The sequence below is a fragment of the Uranotaenia lowii genome, chromosome 1, assembly GCF_029784155.1.
Source record: "Uranotaenia lowii strain MFRU-FL chromosome 1, ASM2978415v1, whole genome shotgun sequence".
Classification (NCBI taxonomy): domain Eukaryota; kingdom Metazoa; phylum Arthropoda; class Insecta; order Diptera; family Culicidae; genus Uranotaenia; species Uranotaenia lowii.
In genome coordinates this window covers 31,675,161-31,698,203 of record NC_073691.1, presented here as the reverse complement: position 1 = coordinate 31,698,203, position 23,043 = coordinate 31,675,161, and the positions used below count along the sequence as shown (strand labels likewise).

General features: G+C 37.5%; 2 protein-coding genes across 3 annotated transcripts in view; both read right to left on the bottom strand.

Moving 5' to 3' along the window:
• Nucleotides 1–23,043, bottom strand: part of LOC129755568 (BLOC-1-related complex subunit 5) — a 93,266-nt gene that overhangs the window by 44,799 nt on the left and 25,424 nt on the right. For both annotated transcript variants that reach the window (XM_055752127.1, XM_055752136.1), the window contains exons 2-3: nucleotides 3,278–3,689; nucleotides 2,947–3,203 (exon numbers count right to left, since the gene is read on the bottom strand). In XM_055752127.1, coding sequence (XP_055608102.1) covers nucleotides 2,947–3,203; nucleotides 3,278–3,620 — 600 coding nt within the window. In that variant the 5' untranslated portion in view covers nucleotides 3,621–3,689. The remainder of the gene's footprint in view (nucleotides 1–2,946; nucleotides 3,204–3,277; nucleotides 3,690–23,043) is intronic.
• On the bottom strand, nucleotides 14,439–15,682 carry LOC129758793 (uncharacterized). The gene is made up of 5 exons (XM_055756419.1): nucleotides 15,671–15,682; nucleotides 15,394–15,499; nucleotides 14,984–15,337; nucleotides 14,615–14,929; nucleotides 14,439–14,563 (listed from the first exon to the last, which is right to left on the bottom strand). Exons 1-5 carry the CDS (start codon nucleotides 15,680–15,682, stop codon nucleotides 14,439–14,441), a joined length of 912 nt encoding a protein of 303 aa, XP_055612394.1.

Sequence of the window (23,043 nt, the reverse complement as noted above, 5' to 3'; positions counted from 1 at the left end):
AAACAAAAAAAAAATAAAACTATAGCAATAAATCTAATTGAATGATAACATTGAAAATAAATTATATTTTGAGATAGATATTGGCAATTGGTTGTCTATGAGTTTAGATTTTTTTAAACTTGTATTCTAATTTACTTTTTATCGTCTATGAATTTAGATTTATTTTATAACTTGAAATTAACTTTTTATCGGATTTCAAAATGCTCTTTTACTTGGAACAACCGCAGGTTTCAATTTGAACTATTGATGATGAAATTGAACTCAATTTTTAATTTCTCAACTTTTTCCAACTTGTTCTATAAAAATGACTACTTCTAAAACCTAAAACTGAGCTACTTTTGCATGAAAAATTGATTAAATTTAAACGATTCAAGAAACATTTTAGAGGATTCAACCAGCTCAGTGATACTATGTTTCATACTTTTTTCAAAACTCAAACTCAGAATCAAAATGAGTAAGAGTTTTCAAGCTCTTGGTTGAATCTACACACAAAACTTTCGGGGCTCTACTTAGCAAAATTTCACTGTTACTTTCCGTTAGCAAAAATATTTTTTTACCGTCGATTTAGCAAAAAGCTAAATTTACTTGATTTTAGTAGTTTTAAAGTTTATCTTGCTTAATTTTAGTAAAACGAAGGTTGTTTAGCCGCTTTGTGCACAGACAGCAGCCGCCGCGTGTTGGGAGGAAAAAAACAAACTGACACGATTGAGCGCGGTTCCGAAAATTCGATTCTGGTGGTTTTAAAGGTGGCTAAGTCAACTATGATATACTAGCCTAATCGACGCCGGAAGCGTACAGGTAGGGTCAATTAAAAATTATACAGATTTTCCAACTTTTTAATTTCAAAACTGTTTATTATTTTTCTACCAGGTTACAACTTCAAAAAGAAATCCTCAACGGTCTGGAAACAGAAAGGGCCGAGATTGAAAATTCAACGAGCTCCATCCGACACACAACTTAGTGCATTCGTTAGTAAGAATGGCATTGCATTTCGCTCGCCGGAAAATGCGTCCCCAGGATCGGAACTTCTGTTCTACAAAGTGTTAAATTTTTTTTTTGGAAAAATGTAAACAATAAATTAAAAGTGAATGAAATTTGAATATTGCATTTAATAATCAAACATTCCCCCTAAATCTCCAGAGAAAAGCCCATAAATTTTAAAATTTCAGGTACGGCGATCTTTTTCTTCGGTTTTTGCTAGAAAAGGGAGCAAAAATTGCGGCGGCTAAATTTTTCTCTCGTTTGCTATAATTTTAGTTCGAAAAAATTGCTAAATTGATTGCTAAGATTTTAGCTGGTCAAATTTGAGCAAAATTTTGCTAATTTTCGGCCTCGAAAGTTTTGTGTGTAGCTTATAAAGTTTATAAAAAAGGATGCTCTCCTTTCAATTCAACCACTACATATGTAAATTAATTTCGAATATAAGTTTATAACATATTCCAAAACAAAAAAAAATAAGTTCAGTTCCTACATTTTTTTTGTTTAGTAAATTTTGAAACTGTTGTTGTATTATTGTCATCTATTAAAGACCCATAAATTATTTTGTTATTCGGGTAAAAATGCTGTGTTGTAATGGGTAATAAAAAAATAAAAAAAATTTAATATTCCATGAGATGGAATCTTCAAAAGTTTTGAAAAAGAAATCAAGTCTCGTCGATTTACCTACATTTTAATCCTTATTTTAGAATCAACAATTTCTTCTTATTAAACGACGAATCCATGAATCGGCTTCTCCAATGTCTGCTTACTTAAAACGGTAATTTAAAACTTATGAAACAACATCCGTGTGATTAAATGCTGCCAACTTTCTAAAGCTCTTAAATTTTTGGTATTACGGAATCGAATTCTTTTTTTTATTTTTGTTTTCTTTTCAAACGAAACCAAATTCCTTACTGGATGGGCCATACAGATGTCACACGGCGCCTACACGTAGTGAGAAAATATACACTACAGAGCACTTCTCGGTCTCTTGAAGGAATTCCCGTCCTTTTTCGGTGGATTTAAATCCCGACTTTTTTCCGAATGTGTGGCCACCGTGACTATAGATTGAAGTTTTGAACCTTTTTAGTAGGAGTCATATCCATTAGGCGAATTTAATATACTGTCAAAACACTTATCAGAATTCAAACGATTTAACAAAGAAATAAAAAGGTAATGGCATCTCCTCTGGCCTTGATTTAAGGCATTTGCATAATAACCGCGTCTGAATCAACAATACTGTACAATCTTCCCGGAATTGGCAATATGGACCCACACGCCCTAAGCCGCCATCGACACCAATCGAATTAATGAATGGGTGCAATAAGCATTTCATCAATAAGAGCGCACATTACAACTCCCAAATTAGTGAGGCGGGTTCTGGAATAAGATCTGTCCAAAAGTTTCCACGACTCCGAGCACAAATCTGGTATCCACATCGAAGTAAAAGCAACGACAATACACTGCCAGCTAATTTACGATCGTAATAATCCTTCTCCAAACACAACAAACGATATTTTCCGTTGCCCAAAAATGGTTCTCCAAAGACCGTGCAATCAATCCCCCGTGTGTTGTTTGATGTTCCAAAAGTGGAAAATTCTAACGAACCGTATTGTACCATCAACAATACACACACCCCTTAGTAAGATGAATAAATATTAAGTTTTATTCTTGCTGTGCCTTTTTTCATCAACTGTATCGATAATGATGGTTTATAGCGGATTATTAGTTAATGAAATGCGCGTATAAATTGGTACACCTAACAATATAACAAGAGCGATCCATTATTCATTACCTGCACTCGGATGTGCTCAATCGCTCACCGGGCTTTATCCCGGCTTAAAAGAAACTTCCCAACCAACCAGAACCCATTTACGTAGTGGGTCAAAAAAAGAAAACTTTTCCCCCACCCTTTTTAAACCGTCTTGTTAGGCGAATGAGAGACCCCTCCGTGATAATGGCACTGACCTGCAAGCGAACGATGTCGTCATCTTTCTCGATTCCGGTTTCCTTGACGGCGGCCGATTTGACCACCACTATGTTGTGCGCCGTCGAGGAACCACTCGAGGATGAACCCGCCGTCGAGTATGGTCTGGAACGATTTCCGAAAGCACTGCGGGCGATGTCCTGCTGATTTGAGCGATTGGCCCCGCCAACAATTACGCTACTGGGTCGAATCTTGCCGACACCCTTCGCTTGCTGCTTATTTCGAAGCTTTGGGGAGTCTGTAATAATAATAAAAAAGGAAAATAAATTTAATAATTGAGGAAGATTTTTCAAGTTATGAAGCAGAACTCACCTCCAATGGGTTTATCGGTGTACGATATGTAGGGGAGATCGGAATCGGAGCACACGCTCATCGGTGGCGACACCGGTCGAGAATCACAGATATAGGCCGAAGACGGGGTCCCCGAATAGGATGGGCCCGGTTGACTTCCGCCATCGTCCAGACTGAGGGCGGACATTTCCGTGGCAGCAATGGTATTTCCGCGGTACAGTTTTGCGGTTCCGGCGGCCGACGATCGTGCCGGCGTGGGGGTGGCATTGCTGGATTGAGCTCGTAAACTACCGCCCCGGATGTTGCCAGTGGAGCTTCCGGCTCCGACCGGGTCGCCCCCGAGCTGGGACTGTTCTGAACCCATGGTGTTTGTGGTTCTTTTTGGGGTTTGACTCGTTCAATAGCTAATGGCTACTGAACCTTTAACTGGAACCTGGAAGTAATGAATTGAATGGCCTGTAAGTTAGATGAATTTTTGGCTGTACAATGTCGATTATTGGACATTTGGAAAAATATGCTTAAAAAAAACTATACATTATTTTTTGTAGAAATCTCTTGAAAATCGTAAACTCCTCCTTAAGGTCAAACTTCACATAACTCAATCTACGGGGTCAACCTGAAAATCATCAGCGTTATACATGGATAAGCAAGAGTTGAAAAAAGTAAAACCAAAATACAGATACAGATGCGATAGCCGTTACATATTCTCTAACAATTAGAAACACGATGTTGGTGACGACCTAATTCAAATAATTCAGCAATTTGTACAAAATTCAAAGCCAACGATATCTCCAAAAAAAACTGCAATTCCCACTGGAACCTCTCAAAGATTCGTGAAAGAAGACCGAAATGAGCAAGATAATGAAGTTAATACACAGAAATGTTTATTTTTAGTAATGTAAGATAGATTCAAAATTAGACCTCTCACTCAACATACAATAATGTAATAATGTTATAATATTTTATTGGCATTTCGGCGAGATGAACTCTAGTAGAATGAAAATCGGAAGATAGGAAATGATAGGTGGATAGTTAAAGCTATAGGGCGCTTTGGAGAAGAAACATTTGAAAGGTGGTTTTGAAAACGTGAGTCTAGGGCATGTGTGAGAAAGCTCAAACTAATCACCAAATCATTTCCTATCTTTCGATTTTCATTCATACTACTTCTCCGTAATTCCAAGCTGTCATTTTGACTCGCTTCGTAGTTGAATCTTATCTGAATCTGTTCTCTTAATCCGCTTGATTTTCAATTTGATAAGATATTTAAGCTGTTTTCTCAATGATTTTTTTTTTACATTTTAAGCTGTCTCAACTATGAAGTTGAATCTTATGTCAAGCTGTCTTCTCAACCCGTTTGATATTCAATATGATATGATATCACAGAGAACAAACGTATAAGCTAGCTCACAAAACTTGTGTGAAATTAAGATTGTTTTGAACCAATTTTTGTTTTTTGGCTGGGCCACCAGACGTCTCCAAACACACAAAAAAAAACTGCCAAAACCAAACTGAGAAAAACAAATTGTTTGGTCAGCTTTGAACAGGTCGTACCAATTGTTTGGTACGTTTCAAGAAAATTGCTGTTAAATATTCGTAACACCTTCGTCCGGTGGCATAACGGAAAAATATCTTAAAAGTAAATCGCTATTTCCTTTAATCAAAAAATGCTAAATTTCGCATTGTCCATGCAAAGTGATATTTGAAAATAACCCGCTTTGAGTTATCTGGGATCAGTTCTGATGGGCAAGGCTGTTTTTTTCTGGGATTCTTATACGGTTTTACTTATTGACTTTATTCGGTAAGTTTAACTTTTTTTTGTAAATTTACGTGACGTTTCGGGTTACTCTGGGGGACATCTGATGATGGATGAAGAAAAGTTACCCGAAACGTTATCTAAATTAAAAAAAAAAAAGTTGTTTCACTCACCGAAAAAAGTCAATTATTAAAAACCATATAAAATAAAGGAAACGAAATTCTGTTCAATCAAAAGTAACTCTTTGAGTTATTATAAATACGCCTTTTCGAAAACTGGGCACTTGAAAATTTGATTCGTAACTTTTGAATGGCGCAATAGATGGCATTGTTTCAAGCCAATTTTCGACATATTTTTTGAATATCAGCATTTGAAATTTTATACACTTTTTTGGAGATTTTTTGTTCAAGCTTGTACGTCTGTTCTTTGTGGTGATATTCAGGCTCGACTCACTATTTCTTAATTTCAAGCTGTTTCTTAACTTGCTTTGAATTGCTATCTGATCTCAAGCCCGCTTGACCCGCTTGATTATCAATTTGACAAGATATTAAAACTGTCCTCTCGATTCGCTTTTCAATTTCAAGATGTCTTGTCAACTCTCTTGAAATTTCTATCGATTTGTTCAGCCTGTCTTTTCAACCCGCTTGAAATTTCTATCTAAACGCTCAGACTGTCCTATCTACTCACCTTCCAATTTCAAGCTATCCTCTCAACTCGCTTGAAATTTGTATCGACACGTTGAGCCTGTCCTCTCAATTCGCCATTCAATTTCAAGCTGTTTTTTAAACTCGCTTCAAACTTCTATCGATACGTTCAGGCTGTCCTCTCAACTTGCCTTACAGTTTCAAGCTTTCCTTCCAACTCGCTTGAAATTTAATCTATACGTTCAGGCTGCCCTTTCAACTCGCTTGAAATTTTTATCAATACGTCCAGGCGTCCTCTCAACTCGCCTCACAACTTTAAGCTGTCCTCTCAACTCGTTTGAAATTTTTATCGATACATTCAGGCGTCCTTTCAATTCGCTTCACAATTTTAAGCTTTCCTTCCAAATCCCTTGAAATTTTATCGATACGTTCAGGCTGCCCTTTCAACTAGCTTGAAATTTTTGTCGATACGTCCAGGCGTCCTTTCAACTTGCCTCACAATTTTAAGCTGTCCTCTCAACTCGCTTGAAACGTCTATCGATCGTTCAGGCAGTCCTCTCAACTCGCCATTCAATTTCAAGCTGTCCTCTCAATTCGTCATTCAATTTTAAGCTATTCTCTCAACTCGCTTCAAATTTCTATCGATTTGTTCAGGCTCGCTTCTCTCAACTCGCATCAAATTTCAATCGATTTGTTCAGGCTTTCCCCTCAACTCGCCTTACAATTTTTACGCTTTCCTTTCAACTCCCTTGAATTTTTTATCGATACGTCCAGGCGTCCTTTTAATCGCCTTACAATTTTAAGTAGTCCTTTCAACTTGCTTGAAATTTTTATCGATACGTCCAGGCGTCCTCTCAACTCACCTCACAACTTTAAGCTGTCCTCTCAACTCGTTTGAAATTTTATCGATACATTCAGGCGTCCTCTCAATTCGCCTCACAATTTTAAGCTTTCCTTCCAACTCCCTTTAAATTTTATCGATACGTTCAGGCTGCCCTTTCAACTCGCTTGAAATTTTTGTCGATACGTCCAGGCGTCCTTTCAACTTGCCTCACAATGTTAAGCTATCCTCTCAACTCGATTGAAACGTCTATCGATCGTTCAGACTGTCCTCTCAACTCGCCTTACAATTTTAAGCTGTCCTCTGAATTCGCCATTCAATTTCAAGCTATTCTCTCAACTCGCTTCAAATTTCTATCGATTTGTTCAGGCTCGCTTCTCTCAACTCGCATCAAATTTCTATCGATTTGTCAGGCTGCCCCCTCAACTTGCCTGACAATTTCTACGCTTTCTTTTTAAATCCCTTGAATTTTTTATCGATACGTCCAGGCATCATCTTAATTCGCCTTACAATTTTAAGTTGTCATCTCGACTCGCTTGAAATTTTTATCGGTACGTTCAGGCTGTCCTCTCAACTCACTTCCCAATTTCAAGCTGTCCAGACAACTCGCTTGATATTTGTATCGATACTTTAAGGCTGTTCTCTCAAATCGCCTTTCAATTTCAAGTTGTCCTCTCAACTCGTTTGAAATTTCTATCGATACGTTCAGACTGTCCTCTCAACCTGCTTGAAATTGTGAACATGGTCAAGCTGTCCTTTAACCATGAAAACATCTGGGCGGCTCTAAGGCGACGAGGGGTCCCAGAGAAACTAGTCCATCTCATCGAAGCACAATACGAGGCATTTTCGTGCAAGGTCTTGCACGACGATGTCTTGTCCGAACCAATCCCGGTGACTGCTGGAGTGAGACAAGGATGTATTTTGTCACCGCTGCTTTTTCTCATCGTAATGGATGAGATCTTGACTGGATCGATTGACTGTAGACCAAACCGAGGATTGCCGTGGAATCCTTCAACCATGGAGCAACTGAACGACCTTGACCTGGCAGACGATATTGTTTTGCTCGCCCAAACACAACAAGACATGCAGAGCAAACTCGACGACCTCACCGAAAGCTCCAAGGCAGCGGGTCTCAAAATCAATGTCGGAAAGACCAAGTCGATGGAAATCAATACAGAAAATCGTTCCAATTTCATGGTAGCTGGACAACAGGTTGAGACAGTGGAGTGCTTCCAGTATCTTGGTAGCCAGATTACGCCTGATGGTGGTACCAAGAAGGACATCGAAACCCGGATCAGAAAAGCCCGATTTGCGTTTGCGAGTCTCCGAAACATCTGGCGGTCACGCCAGATCTCTCTACGAACTAAGATCCGAATCTTCAACTCAAACGTCAAATCCGTATTGCTGTACGGGTGTGAAACTTGGTGCACATATGCGGTGACGACGCGAAAACTGCAAGTTTTTGTGAATCGCTGCCTGCGGAACATCATCCGCGCTTGGTGGCCTGGCAATTGGATCTCAAACGTTGAACTTCATCGCCGGTGTCATCAAAAGGCACTAGAAATCGAGATTCGGGAACGTAAGTTGAGATGGATTGGGCACACGCTGCGAAGAGATGAAAACGAGATTTGCAGAGAGGCGCTTGACTGGAATCCAGATGGGCATCGAAGAAGAGGCAGGCCCAAAAGCTCGTGGCGGCGAAGTCTAGCCGCTGAAATCCGCACAGTTGACGAGAACCTTGGCTGGCAGCAAGTGAAGACGCTGGCTCCGGATCGCCAGCAGTGGAGATCTTTTATCTCAGCCCTATGCGCCGGTTAATCGGCGCTGGACCCTTAGGTAGGTAGGTAGGTCAAGCTGTCCTTACCACTCGCTTAAAATTGTTTATTTTTTTTCATGTTGTCTTTTCCACGGAACTTCACTGAAGCTGAATTTATGAAGTTCAGTTTCGGCACTATTTCATCTGACACGTGGGTATTCTTTTTTTCCAGTTCAATTTAGATCACTTCCAATCCCTTTGAACATAATGAGTATTCGAATTACTCATTTTTCCACTGTTTTTTTTTTCGATGAAAATATAATAACCTGTTTGACTTCCAAGCAGGTGTCGGTTTATTCCAACCACACAGAGGCCATCTCCTATGTGAAAGCCCAGGAGAAGTTCCCATATGTCGACTATGCTTCGTTAGTAAAGCAAAGTTTAGTTAAATGCCCCTGGTAACGACTCCGAACGACTGAGTTAAGGTGCATAGAAGAAAAAAAAAACTAGAAAAAAGACTAGAAAAAGGGCAGGAAATAAGTCGTGAGAAGAAACCGTTTGAACACTTTAAATCTATAAGTAAGGTCTTACAACTTCAGCCGATGTCTCAGTTCTCTACTCTCAAATGACAAAATGCTAACTAAAACAACCGGTACGCATATACCAGTCATTGAGGCACCAGCGAATTTTAATTTATGGTTTCCAAACATAAGCCTTAAGCCTTGGGACCTGTCACCTGAGTCGGAATTTCATTCGTATATTTTCCCGTCTCATGTCCAATCGTAATACTATGGGAAATCGTTATGATATTGCTGGCAACAATTTGTGTAATTTCGACGTAGGTTATCACGAAATCGAGCAAATATCACTGATGAACTGATGTACAAGCTCGAACAGAAAATCTTCAGAAACTTGTGTAAAATTTCCAAAGCTCTCTTTTAAAAAAGCCGTTAAAAAGTGACGAAAAACAGTGCCATCTATTGCTTGATTTGTAACTTTTGAACGGCGCAATAGATGGCACTGTTTCTAGATAGCTCTTTTGGAAGTAAGAATTTTTCAAGAGGGCGCAATGCTGTTTGAACTCATTAATGAAATCTTTTAAGGGGGGGGTAGGGTCTAACGGGTATAAAAAAAACACCATTTTCACGATTTTTTTCTAGAGCTATCGTTCAAACAAATGTATTCAAATTTTTTGCATTATACAAAGCATTGTTAAAAGAATATTTAGTAATTTTTTCGTAGAAAAATATTGAAAAATGAGCCGGTGACGGAGCATTTTCGAGGATGCCTTTTAGAAAACAGGATTTGCGGTGGACACTGTATCTCAGCACAGAATCATCTGAATTCAAAAAATCAGAGCAAAATATTTTTAATAGATGTTTTTCTGGACCCCAACGTTTTTATTTAACTTAAAAATATTTTTATGAAATTTTTGTGGCTGTTTTAAGTAAAAACTACAATTTTTCACTTAAAAATCCGCCATTTTTCACCTGTAAAATCTCCCCAAAGTAAAAAAATCAAAAAAAAAAAACGTTGGGGTCTGGTATTTTATATGTAGAAACTATGTTCCAAATTTGAAAAGAATCGGATAAGTAGTTTTCAAATGACGATGTCCACGGACTATAAAAATGTGCTTTCGAGAAAAACGCGTTTGAAGTTTCTGCTCTTGCTTTCTTGCAGTATTAGATAGGAGGAGATAAAGGCCTATAACTTCTACAGTTTTGCTTCAATTGACTTGAAAATTTGACACAACATTCTTGAAATGTTTTACAATAAGAAAATAAAAAAATAAAAAAATCGATTTTTTGAAAGTGTTAGACCCTACCCCCCCCTTAATACAATTAGATGAATTGCTCTATATAATTAGGTGAACTACGAATAAATTTCAGTTAAGAAAAATAGCATCATTATAATTTTGTCACTAGAGAGACTGACGAAATGACCGATAAAAGCTTGAATTCCAGAAACGTATTCAAAATTTCAAATGCTATCATTTAAACATGCCGAATCAACTTTTGAAGTACCTGATTTTTGGAAGAGCGCAACTGCAATGATCTCAAACATAAATAAACTTACATCGTAGAAAAATGGATGGCTTCAATATATTCACAACATGGTAAATTCATCTGGCTCATTTTACCTTGATTCCTTTTACTGAAGAGGCTAACTAACAACTTTGAACAAGCCAGGCGAACCAGTTATTTTATCTAGTTGAGCTTAAAATTAACAATCCAACGAAGAAATACAGATTCTAGGCTTCTCTGAGCGGGCATTTTCATGTATCATATCTGGTTGTATTAAGTGCTTCATGCTAGTTTGAAACAATTCTAAAAACAGCTTTAATCGTAAAATTTAACGCAAACCAGAAATGTGTAAGATTTTAAACATCAATTTGCACGAAACTCGTCAAATAGATACGACATCTTCATAATTGACTAAAAGTTTGTTATTTTGTTTTGTTTACATTTCATTTTCTTCTTGACAGTTCTCTATGGTGTCCTTGGAGACATCTAGTGGCTCAACCAAAAAACATAAAATTGATTCAAAACGGTCGTCGGGACTTTACACACTTTTCAAGGCTTAGCTTGTACATCAGTTCATCAGTGCAAATATGTAGTTTGGCATTGAGAGGTCCATCCAACGTTTCGGTGAGGGATATGTCTTCGACTATAATTCTTTTCAATTTCAAAATTCTCTTTCTATCTCCTTTTTTCTGGCTCCTTAAAACCTGGACCTATAAGACGTTTCAAATAAAGAAATTACAGAAAAAAAACCTAAGAAAATTTAAAGAAGTTTTCACGGATTGTAAATAAAAGAAAACTATACGAGTAATTGTTACCGCAATTGCTTTCGATTATCCTAATGCACTGCATGTTGTATGCAAATGTAAACAAATTCATACCAACAGATGCAACTATGCTACGATATGTATAATTATTTCGATTATCCGAAAACATCCATGAGAAATCAGCAATGTTTCTAATTTACACTTACGGCTGACGGACAAAACGTCAGTCCGCCCAAGCAGAATAAAATTTATGTAGCAAAACAAAACACAAAAAACTAATTCAGCAGCAAACCACGAGAGCAAAAAAAAACACCTTTCACGATGTTTAATTTTTTATTGCTCATTTTCTGTGCCATAATCCGGATCAATTTATGTGACGCCCCATAATCGGTCTGTCGGTGAAAGAGAAGAGCTACCCCTATCTCTTGGCTGGCCATCTTCAATATCGGTCTCACCGCGGGGAATCGGGGGTGTTATGGTGGATCTCTAGTCGACCAACAGCACCCGTAAGACGCGGATTTTGTGTTAGACAAAATAAAATATATATAAAAAAGAAGGTTTCAAAACATAGTGGCACGCTTCACGGTTACGGCCTGCTTCAGATCATAATTGATGTTCGCGCGCCCGTCCCAACCGAAAAATTATACACCGAAGCTCAGCTCAGCTAAGCTTAACCTGGGCTTGGTAGGAGAAGTGAAGTCATGTTTGTACATTTGCCGCTACATTGAACGGAACATGCGCCAAAACATCTCATCGACATCACACCGCATCTCACATTCGCTATCTAAATAACAACAAAGCTAAACGATTAGGACGATAGGAGCACCAGAGATTCAGGGAGAAATTTGCGATGAGGCTTTTCAAATCTCAGAGAATGACAATTTCTTGTCTCACGGACTGAAAAATTGTACAAAGGCTATGACCTATGTTCGGCTACTGAATTTGAATTGTTTATAACCCACTTTAAAGTAATGAGCATTAACAAAATCTTGAAAGTTTTTTAAAACAGCTATACAACGATGTATTCAAAAGAAAAATATCACCATTCCCGAAAATTTGCCACATTATAGATGACACTCTTCCATATCCATTGCACGATTCACGAAAAAAAGACCATCGGTCGGTCAATTCGTAGAACAACTTTTTTGAAGATTTGCAAATAAAATACACGAGTACCTAAACGTTTAAAATTCTCACTATAATAATTATTTCTAAAAACATTGAAGGATTACATTCACAAGCTCAAATATAATAATATTCCTTGAAAAATGAATAATTACAACAACTTTAGCCAAAATGTATGAATCTCGAAGAAAAATAACAATAATAATTTTCTAAAAATCGCCTTGAACGAAACTGGCAACACTGTACTAAATTTACAAGACGGAAAATAATAAAAAGTTAAAATTTACCGAGATAGCAAGGTGCACGCTCGTGAAAGCCAAAATGGTAACTTCTACCTCTTCGAGGTGAAACTCACCTCACAGCGAAGTAAAGGTCACCTGAATCGAGCTGGAAAAATAGGTACAATTCACCTAGAGAAAAGGTGAATTAAAAGAAGGTAAATCTCACCTCGTAGTGAGGTGAAGTTGAATTGAGTTTAATGAAAAGGTACTATCCACCTAGAAAAAAGGTAAATGCAAAAAAAGGGAAAAGTTACCTCGTAGCGAGGTGAAGTTGACCTGGATTGAGCTAAACAAAACGGTACAGCTCATCTCGAAAAAAGGTAACAATTTGCCGAACCCGTTTATTGAGCTTAAGCTGTTTTGTCATTCAGGAAATAGTTTTCCTTCCAATATGTGAAAATCGGAACAGAACGGTAAATGTTTTCTAAGATTTCTTTAGTAGTGCTCTAGTTCTCATCATAATACTTTGCTTTTGTTACGGATTGGCCGACAGAGCTTCCAAGTGTTTTCCACTTCATTCCGGAACATCCCATAGATCATTTCGGAAAAGCGGGACCCGGGAATGTTAACGCAATGCAAGAGAACTCAGCGGCCAATGTGGATCGGAAGAACGCGAAGTAGTGATCGTGAGGAAGCAGGAGTAATTGCCACGAGCCTGGCGAAGAAAGATAGTCCAGGCTATCTGGCTCAACAATATTTTTTATAAACACGGCGATGCATTCCAACATTAATTATTATTCACTATTATCTTAAATAAATATCAATTTTTAAACGAAACCAGATAACATTAAAATTAGAGAATGGGATAACGGTATTATTTACTATTTTGCTAGGTGAATGCAAAAAAGGTAAAATTTACCTTTTTGCAAGGCGAATGAAGAAAAGGTAAAATTTCCCGAGAAAGCTGGGTGGGAAAAAAATTACCTCGCAAAAAGGTAAATTTTACCTTGTTTTTTTTTTAATTTTCCGTGTAATAGAACTTCAATCTTTATGTTTATTTCTATCGAAGACACAATGCAGTTTTGCGTTGAGGGAAGAAAGTCAAAACTCATTATTCAACTATACATTGTTTCTACTTGAAAAAAACCATAACATTTCTTTTCTAACTCTTTTTTTATAGACTCCGAAAAGGCGGCGAGACTCTTTTAGGTAGCCCGGAAGGGGGGGGGGGGGTGTGGTTTTTTTTAACTAAACTTCTAGAAATTTTCTATTTGTTTACTTTTCCTCATTTTACGAATTTTTAAAGAAGTTCTGAACCAAATGGAATTTTTGATGATTTTTAAAGCGTACATCTAATCGTTTAGCAGGTTCCAACAAATTTCTAAATGAAATGAAGTATTTCTTAATTTTCTGCAGGAATGTCAAGAATACTTGTAATATAACTTTCCAAATTGTTTGAAACTGTTAAATTGTACTTTTTAGGATCATGCATTAAACAATTATATCTTAATCATCAAACGATTATATCTTAATTGAATGAAGTAGAATAAACGAAATAAGAATCAGATTACTTCTTTAATGCAAGTTTGATAGTTAATCAGTTATCAACGATTGATTTATAAAAACTGACAAATTTTAAAATTCCATGTAAACAAAACTAAATGTGATAGCTCAAATTTGACAAAAGATTCGAGTTCAGGACGCTAAAATCTACCAAATCAATCATAAAAACATTAGCGCTGAAATGCTGTTCCTTTGAGTTATCAATTGAATTCCTAACAGCATTTTTCAAGCAAACAATGCACAAAGATTCATACGGTGCCGGCCATAAGCTTGGAATCACCCACTCAAAAACAGGCTAATTTTGTTCGGCCCAGGATCTCAGGAACGGTTCGAACCATACGAACCGTTTGAATTGTCCTATCCGTACGAAACGTTCGAATAGCCAAAACCGTTTGAATCGTCCGATCCGTACGAACTGGCTGTATCATCCGATCGGTACGAATAGTTCCAACCGTCAGAACCGTACGAACCGTCAGAATAGTACGAATCGTTCAAACTGTTTGAACCGTACGAACTACCCGCACCGTACGAACGTCCGACCCGTACGAACAGTTTGAATTGTCCGGTCCGTACAAACTTTCTGTAGCGTCTGAACCATCCGATCCGTACAAACCGTCTGAATCGTCCAATCTTTACGAACCGTCTGAATCGTCTGATCCGTACTAACCGTCTGATCCGTACGAACCGTCCAAACCGTCAATGCCGTACGAACCGGCTGAATCGTTCGATCCGTTTGAATCGTCCGATCCGTACGAACCATTCGAGCCGGTCAAACTGTCTGTATTGTTCGATCGGTACGAACCGTCCAAACCGTACGAACCGTCTGAACCGTCAGAATAGTACGAATTGTTCGAAGCGTTCAAACCGTTCGTACCGCACGAAATATCCGCACCATACGAGCCGTCTGAATCGACCGATCCGTGCGAACCGTTTGAATCATTCGATCCGTACGAATCGTCTGATCTGTACGAACCATTCGAACCTTCCGAACCATCCAAACTGTACGAACTATCTGCATTAACCGCCCCTTACTAACCGTTTGAATCGTCCGATCCGTAAGAGCTGGCTGTATTATCCAATCGGTACGAATAGTCCAAACCGTCCGAATAGTTCAATCCGTACGAACCGTCTGTATCGTCCAATCCGTACGAGCCGTCAGAATAGTACGAATCATTCGAAGCGTTCAAACCGTTCGAACCATACGAACTATCCGCACCGTAAGAACTTTCGGAATCGTCCGACCCGTACGAACCGTTTGAATCGTCCGATCCGTTCAAACCGCCTGTATCGTACAATCCATACGAACCTTCCGAACCGAACAAATCGTCTGAATCGCCCGATCCGTACGAACTGTCTGTATCATCCGATCGGTACGAACCGTTCGAACCGTCTGTAGCGTTTGAATAATCCGATCCGTACGAACGGTCTGAATCGTCCAATCCTTACGAACTGTCTGAACCGTTCGATCCGTACGAACCGTCCAAACCGTCAGCACCGTACAACCGTCTGAATCGTCCGATCCGTACGAACCATTCGAACCTTCCGAGCCGTTCTTAATTCAGAATAGTACGAAACGTTCAAACCGTTCGAACCGTACGAAACATCAGCACCATACGAACCGTCTGAATCGTCCGATCCGTACGAACCGTTCGAGCCGTACGAACCGTTTGAATCGTCCGATCCGTGCAAACCGCTTGAATCGTCCGATTCGTACGATCCGTACCGTACAAACCATCTGAACCGTCCGATTCTTCCGAACCGTCTGAATCGTCCGATCCGTTCGAACCGTCCGAACGCTACGAACTATCTGAATCGACCGACCCGCAGGGACCGACAAAAAACACAAACACAACACAGTACATATCGTGCAACACAAATCCTGGAGTGCTGGCACATAAATTTTCGTGTGCGACACTTCGGTTTGGCACAGCACTTCAATTGTGTTGTGCTGCATCAAATCAACACGACACAGTTTCCAGTTGTGTCGTGTCGAGAAGAACACAGTTGTGCTCAGCACGCAACACAGTGTGTTGTTACTCCGTATTTTACTCCGTATTTTACATGGCGAAGTTCTTCACTCACCTTGTGTCGAGAAAGAAGCTTGAAAGCAAACGAAAAAAATCTATCCAGTTCGCCTGCTGGCAGATAGGTAACAATAATAATCTCATCGTTTCGGGACCGGCACACGAAAACACTGTGTCGTCAACTGTGTCGGATTTTGTGTCGCATGCAGTAATGTACTGTGTTGCGGGCGACACGCAACAAAAGAAGATCAACACAGACACAGCACAGTTTCGTTTTGGATGTGCCGTGTCATCAAATTGTGTTGCACTTACTGTGTTCGTGCTGTTTTCGGTCCCTGCCGACCCGTACGAACAGCGAGCGGCGGGCAGTATTTTAAAATATTACCTGGTGGAACTGTGCTCGATGTTTACTTTTAGGCAAAGCGTAGAAAAGTCACCGTCACCCAGTCATAAAATTGTGACTATCGCACTCAAATAAAGGCGCCTTCAAATGAGTAACCAAGCAACATCCGCGTCTCTGCACTCAGTCAGATGAGGCGTTAGAATAATCATAGTCACTTTCAGTACGTCTTCGTCGTTGTGACTGTGAGGGAAAACTGTTTTGATTTTATTCTGAAACGCCACAACGCGCCGTTTGCATCTAAAATTGACATTCCAAGACGACGCCTAAAACGTCAAGCACATCAGTGGTCGTGGCTGAAACAATATCCAGAAAATTCAAACCAGTTCCATTACCACGTTCCGGCGCAGATAGACAAACAACGGGATGGAAACGTTTTCGTTTTTGGAGATCAGTCCAGGATAGTCCAGGCTCGGAACATAATCTAATAAAACAACAACGATCGCTACCGAGAAGATCTCCGAAGGGACTAGCAGGACAATACCTGACCCCGTGGTTCTTATTTGTGATGTAATTTAACTGACAAATCGCAAAACAAGCTATCCAAAAAAAATAGATACCCGTCAGCTTGCTGTGACAACCGTGGTTAGAAAAAAAAAACACTCGTAACGTGCACAGAATTCTATGACGGTAGTCAATCTTTTCCAGTCCTTTGAAGCTTGACTAGTAGCCAAATAAGATCTGTAACGCGATGGTGAAGGGAAATCAGCAACCGTATCAACTTTGGTGTTTGAAAAATGTATGCTCTGCTATTAGGCTCGAACTCATGGGCATCGGCTTAGCAGGAAAGTGTTCTGAGCTATAACAAGCCCACTTTAGAGAGATACTCCGTCCTTGTACTCACCATATAATTTTTTCTGGGTCAATTGTTTGGCTATCAATTAATTTAAATAGCAGAAACGAAATTGGATAAGTGATAACTTTCATATGACTTGAAACAACGGCTTCCAAACAGTTCAGCTACTAAACTGAAAATATTTTACTAAATTGCTAGATCAATTTAAAAAAAAAGATAAATTTTTATTAAGTTTTGAAAACTTTCATAAGGAACCACATAAAATTGTTTCAGGGTTTTTTTGCAGAGATTTTGGATGAATGTTGTACAGAAGAAAATATTTTAAATTTCATACCCCTTTCTCTTAATTTTGGAACTGACAACCCTATCTAAGAGAAAAACGCATATCACCAAGTGAAGGTGCGATATCAATTTAGTGGAAAATTTGAAATTAAAAAAACTGTCATTCAGATGAAATCGACAGCGTTTCCATATCCAGCGGAAAAAGCGTTGATTGTTTTTTTTTTTTTTCATTTCTCTTCCCTTGAAGACGACACCCGTCTGTGATAGTGACAGTGTGACAGTGACGCGGTAACAGTTCCGGCCAAAATCCCTTTCAGTTGTTTTTTTAATCAGTCCTCCGTGGGGCGTCGCGAGGTTCGTTTCTTATGGAAGCGATGAAATTGAATGCGCTCGGTGCACTAGTGATGGCCGTTTGGTTGGCCAAAATTATTCGGCTGGCCGAAAGTAGTGTTGCCGGCATCGGCAGTGGTGCTTCTGTCGTAAAAAATGGCGGAAGCGATGAACCGTTGCACCCACCAGCACTGGTAGTGGATAGTGATTTGCTGGCACGCGAGCTCAACAATCAGATGGAATTGTTGATCAATAGGTCCAATATTGGGACAGCAGGTAAGAAGCTTGCGGAAAGTGAAACACTTTCGGTGTTTGGATGATGCCTGCCTTCTTTGTGGTGATGCAATCTGCCGGTGGTGGTTTCAGATATGGATCAAATATAGTTACTGAAGTTGAGGTGTTATGTTTAAATATTAAAACCAATATTACTGTCAAAGCGGAAAAGTCTTATCAATTTTGTCAGTGCTGCTGTTTGACAGAATTGATTGGGATAATGACCGACACTGATGGGTTTATCAAAATCAAGACCAGTTCAATCACACAGTCAATTCGACGTTTGAAGATGAGTGTGGTTATTGTTCAGGCAAGCGACAAGTTTCAGAAAAAATAATAATGCTATAAGTTATATGAACGTACATATGTATATGTATGTTCATACAAGTTTCAATAAACTCCAATTTGTTAACCGGGCATGTTTTTTACTGTCTGATAATTTTTGCAGCGGGTCTTATTATTTCCCGAAAAAAAAATCAAATTTGATTTATTCTGGAGACTGATTTTTATTTCAGATTTTTGATATTTTTATGTTCTGAAATATTTGAGGTTTAAATTTTTCGTGAAAAATTAAACCATATTTACAATATTAACCATCAAGCATGTTTAAAATATATATTTTGAAAAGCATTTTTTTCGTTCTAAGAACCCGGAAATAGAAGACTTCTCTTAATGGCATTGACCAGGCTATAAAAAGCAACAGTCTCATAATTGGTAGGCAATATTAATATTAAATACATTAAAAATATGGTTATTGATTGAAACTTGAAATCAGTTTTACTGCAAACTCTTTACAAAGCATGAATAAAAAATAGTTTTTCATAAATGTTTTGATAAAAAATTAATCGTCATTATTCCTTTTACTCCCAAAGAAGTGAAAGGACCACTTCTTCAGATGAAAGTTGCAACATGAAATGTGCTACAAAATGGTATTTTTCGCAAAATTTTCGGCAATGGTTGGACAAGACCGTCGGACAGAAATTAGATTACAACTTTACTTGTTTGCGGACAGCAATGGAGAAAGGTTTTATTTTGTTCCTATTCAAATAAAAATTGTTTCCGCGTTGTTTTGTTTTAATTGTTTTAATATACAGAAACATAAGAATGTACAGTAGTTTTTCGAATTTATCACGCTCGAAAAATATTTCACCGTGAATATGGCGAAACTAAAATTTAAAGTGGAAAAATATATTTTTATCGTCTTAAATGATTGATTATAACGCTTTATGTAGCGCATACACTTTGGATCAATCAATTTTGATCATAAGATGTTTAATAACACTGATTACTACATAAGTTGACTATACACAAATTATTGATTTCAGTTCAAATTACTCTTCTCCATAGCAATTTTAAGATTTATTCTTGACGAAAAAGCATTTTCTCAGCCAATTAAAGTGAATTATTTAGTTTTTATGGAAATTCAACAGTCGTTGTTTCTTACGTCAATTTAAAAAAAATCCAAAGAAAACTGTATCAAAAAAATATCTGCTGCTAATTAATGATTTTTATATTTTCATTCTCACTTCACATTAATCTTTGATGAACTGAAAAAGTTACCTTTTTGAAAAATATTTTGAAATTTGCACAACTTAGACTCTAAAAGTGTGTTTCTCGAAATTTGCTTTATGGTCAGATAATCGTTTCTTTTTCATACTTTGCAGAAAAAGAAATCAAAGTCCCATTTACATATTTTATGGCAAAGCTAAAAGAATTTCATCTGCATAAAAAAAAATCAGTTCAGACAACACTAAATGCTGCCAAATCAGGATTGCACATGGCACCCTCTCAAGTAAACGAAAATTTAAAAATCAGATAAACCTAATCTTTTTTCAAGAACGCTTACTGTCACCCACATTATTATATGATAAAAAAAACCAACAAAGTATACTATTTCAGAGCTACTAAACAAGCACAAATTACAACACTAGCAATAGCGTGATATCGAAATACTTATTTCGAATATTACAAACTTTTTTTTAAATCCGAATGACGATTTTACACAATTTACAGCTGAAGTAGGCATTCCATTGACATTTTCATATTACTAATGCATACCATAACATAAACCTTGAAAAATACCATGAACAAAGACGCTCTACGCTTTTTAATGAAAATTAAGGTCCTGTAAATAGTTTCTGAATGATTTATGAAAAAGCGTGATAAAATCGAAACAATAGCCGTGATAAAATCGAGCGTGAATTTGGCGAGTAGTGAAAAAATCGAATGGTGATAAAATCGAGAAACTACTGTATTGGCAACATTATAGCGTAAATTCTTCAAATTGTTTTAGGCCTTTTTTTATTCAAGCCAGACCAATATCTTCGAAATTGAACAGGTGATGCAGACGGTACTTTTGTACACTTTTTAAAGCTGAATTGCAATTGTAGATCTATGTAGACGTTAGCTTATAAAAAAAAAAATTGAAAAGCTAATAAGATTTCAATACATTTCGAGCTTTTTATGATTTCCAATGAAAATACCAAAGTTATGTGCAATTGACATATAATTCGATTTTTTTTAAAGAAAAAAATGACCTCAAATACCTATCTTGGAGAATAAAAATGAAATAATTTGCAAAAAATCATGCGAAAATGAACCAAATTCTAAATCTTGGGGAAAATCTGAAGACATTCGGCACAAATTATCAGATAAAAACATAACCTCTACTAAACGACTGCGCAGTGGCCGTACAATCGAATTTTTGTTAAAGATAACAAATCTTTTTTAGTAAATGGATCCCTTTCACGGAAAATCAAGCTCTTGTGAAATTAAAAAGAATCACTGAACATGCATATTTCCAGTTTCCACTTTCATTATTAAGAAGAGAAATCACCGTGAATTTGTTTTATGAAATGAATTTGTGGTTTTATCGGTGAGGGTTAAAGAGTTGAAATGAAAGACGGATAGAAGATCAGAAGAAAATTCTAAGGTGGTGAAAAGAGCGAAGAGCATTTGAAATAGAAGCTTGACCACATACTAAATTGTTCGTCCCGCACCAATTAACTGTATTGAAGAAGTAGTACCCAATAGAGGGGGCACTAAACGTTTTTCGATACAGTTAATTATGGATGGTTCGACCGCCGTGGTCAAGCTTCTATTTCAAATGCTCTTCGCTCTTTTCACCACTTTAGAATTTTCTTCTGATCTTCTATCCGTCTTTCGTTTCAACTCTTTAACTCTCACCGATAAAGCCGCAAATTCATTTCATAAAATTTCCACTTTCAACATCAACAAGCCGTCCGACTGTGGTCTTTCGATACAAATCTGCGGTTCTTAAGCTGCGCAAATAAGATATATATTTTTGAAAAAAAAATTATAAAATCGTGCTAAACCAATAATTGAATCTTGTGACCTGGTAAGCGGATTTTCTTAGGTCCAGAAGAAAATTTTAAAATTCGATCCGCTGTAGGAACAACCGGGAGGACCAAATGGCAAAATAGCATTTTTCAAAGCCAAATTTTAATTTTTTTTGCTTTTTACTGTTAATGAAGCATCTGCAAAGAGATCAATATTTAATTTATTATTAATTATTAATTTATTATTAAATCCAAAGAAAAATTGCTGTTCTAGAACAACAAAAACTTAAATCAAATTATTTATTTTCAAAACGTGTGTATATTTTTGTATCAATCGAACGCAAAAGTTGAGCTGTAGCTAACAGAAAAATCAAAGTTTATCTTCACAAAAAAGTAGTTCTTAGAGAGCCTCTGTTTTGTTATCAAACAACATAACCCCCATAGAATTTTATAGTAAGCACTCGCAATTACCTTTTTGCCCTCTATGAAAATTGATCAGTTGAAATTTCCGAAATCGTGTTAGAATAAACCAACAATTTCGAAACATATTTTTCAATTTTAACGGGTAAAAACATAAAATATATGCAAAATGTTGGCAGCGTTGTGTTGGTTGTAAAAAGAACTATCTTGCCTATTTTTTTTTTTTTGGAAAGGGAGGTTTGAGATATTTACGATAAAAAAAACATGGTAAAATAATTTTGCACAATCACCTAGAAAATTATTCATGGTCGACTTAAAAATTCATTAACATTTTTTTATCTGAAATTTTTTGACCCAAATAGTTAAGAAGTATAAGGAGCCACTCTAGGATGCTCACGAAATATCGGAATAAGATCCTTGATCTCAAATATGGGTAAAAAAAAAGACTAAAAATGGTTGTTGCGAATAACTGAATGCAGACCCCTAAACTATGCAGTAAATCCGTCTCCGGCAGGCAAAATGTATTGCATGACTAGTGGACACTAGACTGGCCCAAATTTGTAAGGGATGATTTTTACAACATTTTTTTCAACGCGGCACTCCCTAGATTGGTGCATTTAGGTGAAAAAATGACTTTCTGAAAGTTTCATGTCATTTGGCAGAAGCACGAGCTGGCGCAAAGGACTTGAAATTTGTATGGAGATTTTCGGTAAAATGTATGAAAAATCGCCATACTTTCACTCTTTTTGCTCTAAAATATGTTTCCAGTATGCTAGAAAGCTCAGAATTTCAGAAATTGTAGTTCAAACAATGAAAAACAAGTTTGTAGAAAATTGTGACGCGATACGAGTTAACTGTGATGAGTTATTCGCAAGTGAATGTGTGATTTTTTTGCATTTCATCGAAATATCATGAACGGGGTGGATATAGGTGGGTTATTAGTACAAACTTGATCGCATTGTCACACAATGAGAATAACAGATAGAAAGTTTGTGAATGCAAGAAGGTCTAAATGCCCCACAATAATGTTTGTCAGAGTTTTTTGAGGTCAGAGCAACTTTGCTGAGGACACAAACTTTCCATTTGTTATTCTCATTGTGTGAAGATGCGATCAAGTTAGTGCGATGCCCATACACCGTTCACGATATATCAAAGAAATGCGAAAAAAATCACACATTCAATTGCAAATAACTCATTACAGTCAACTCGTATCGCGTCACAATTTTCTACAAACTTGTTTGTCATTGTTGGAACTGTAATTTCTGAAATTCT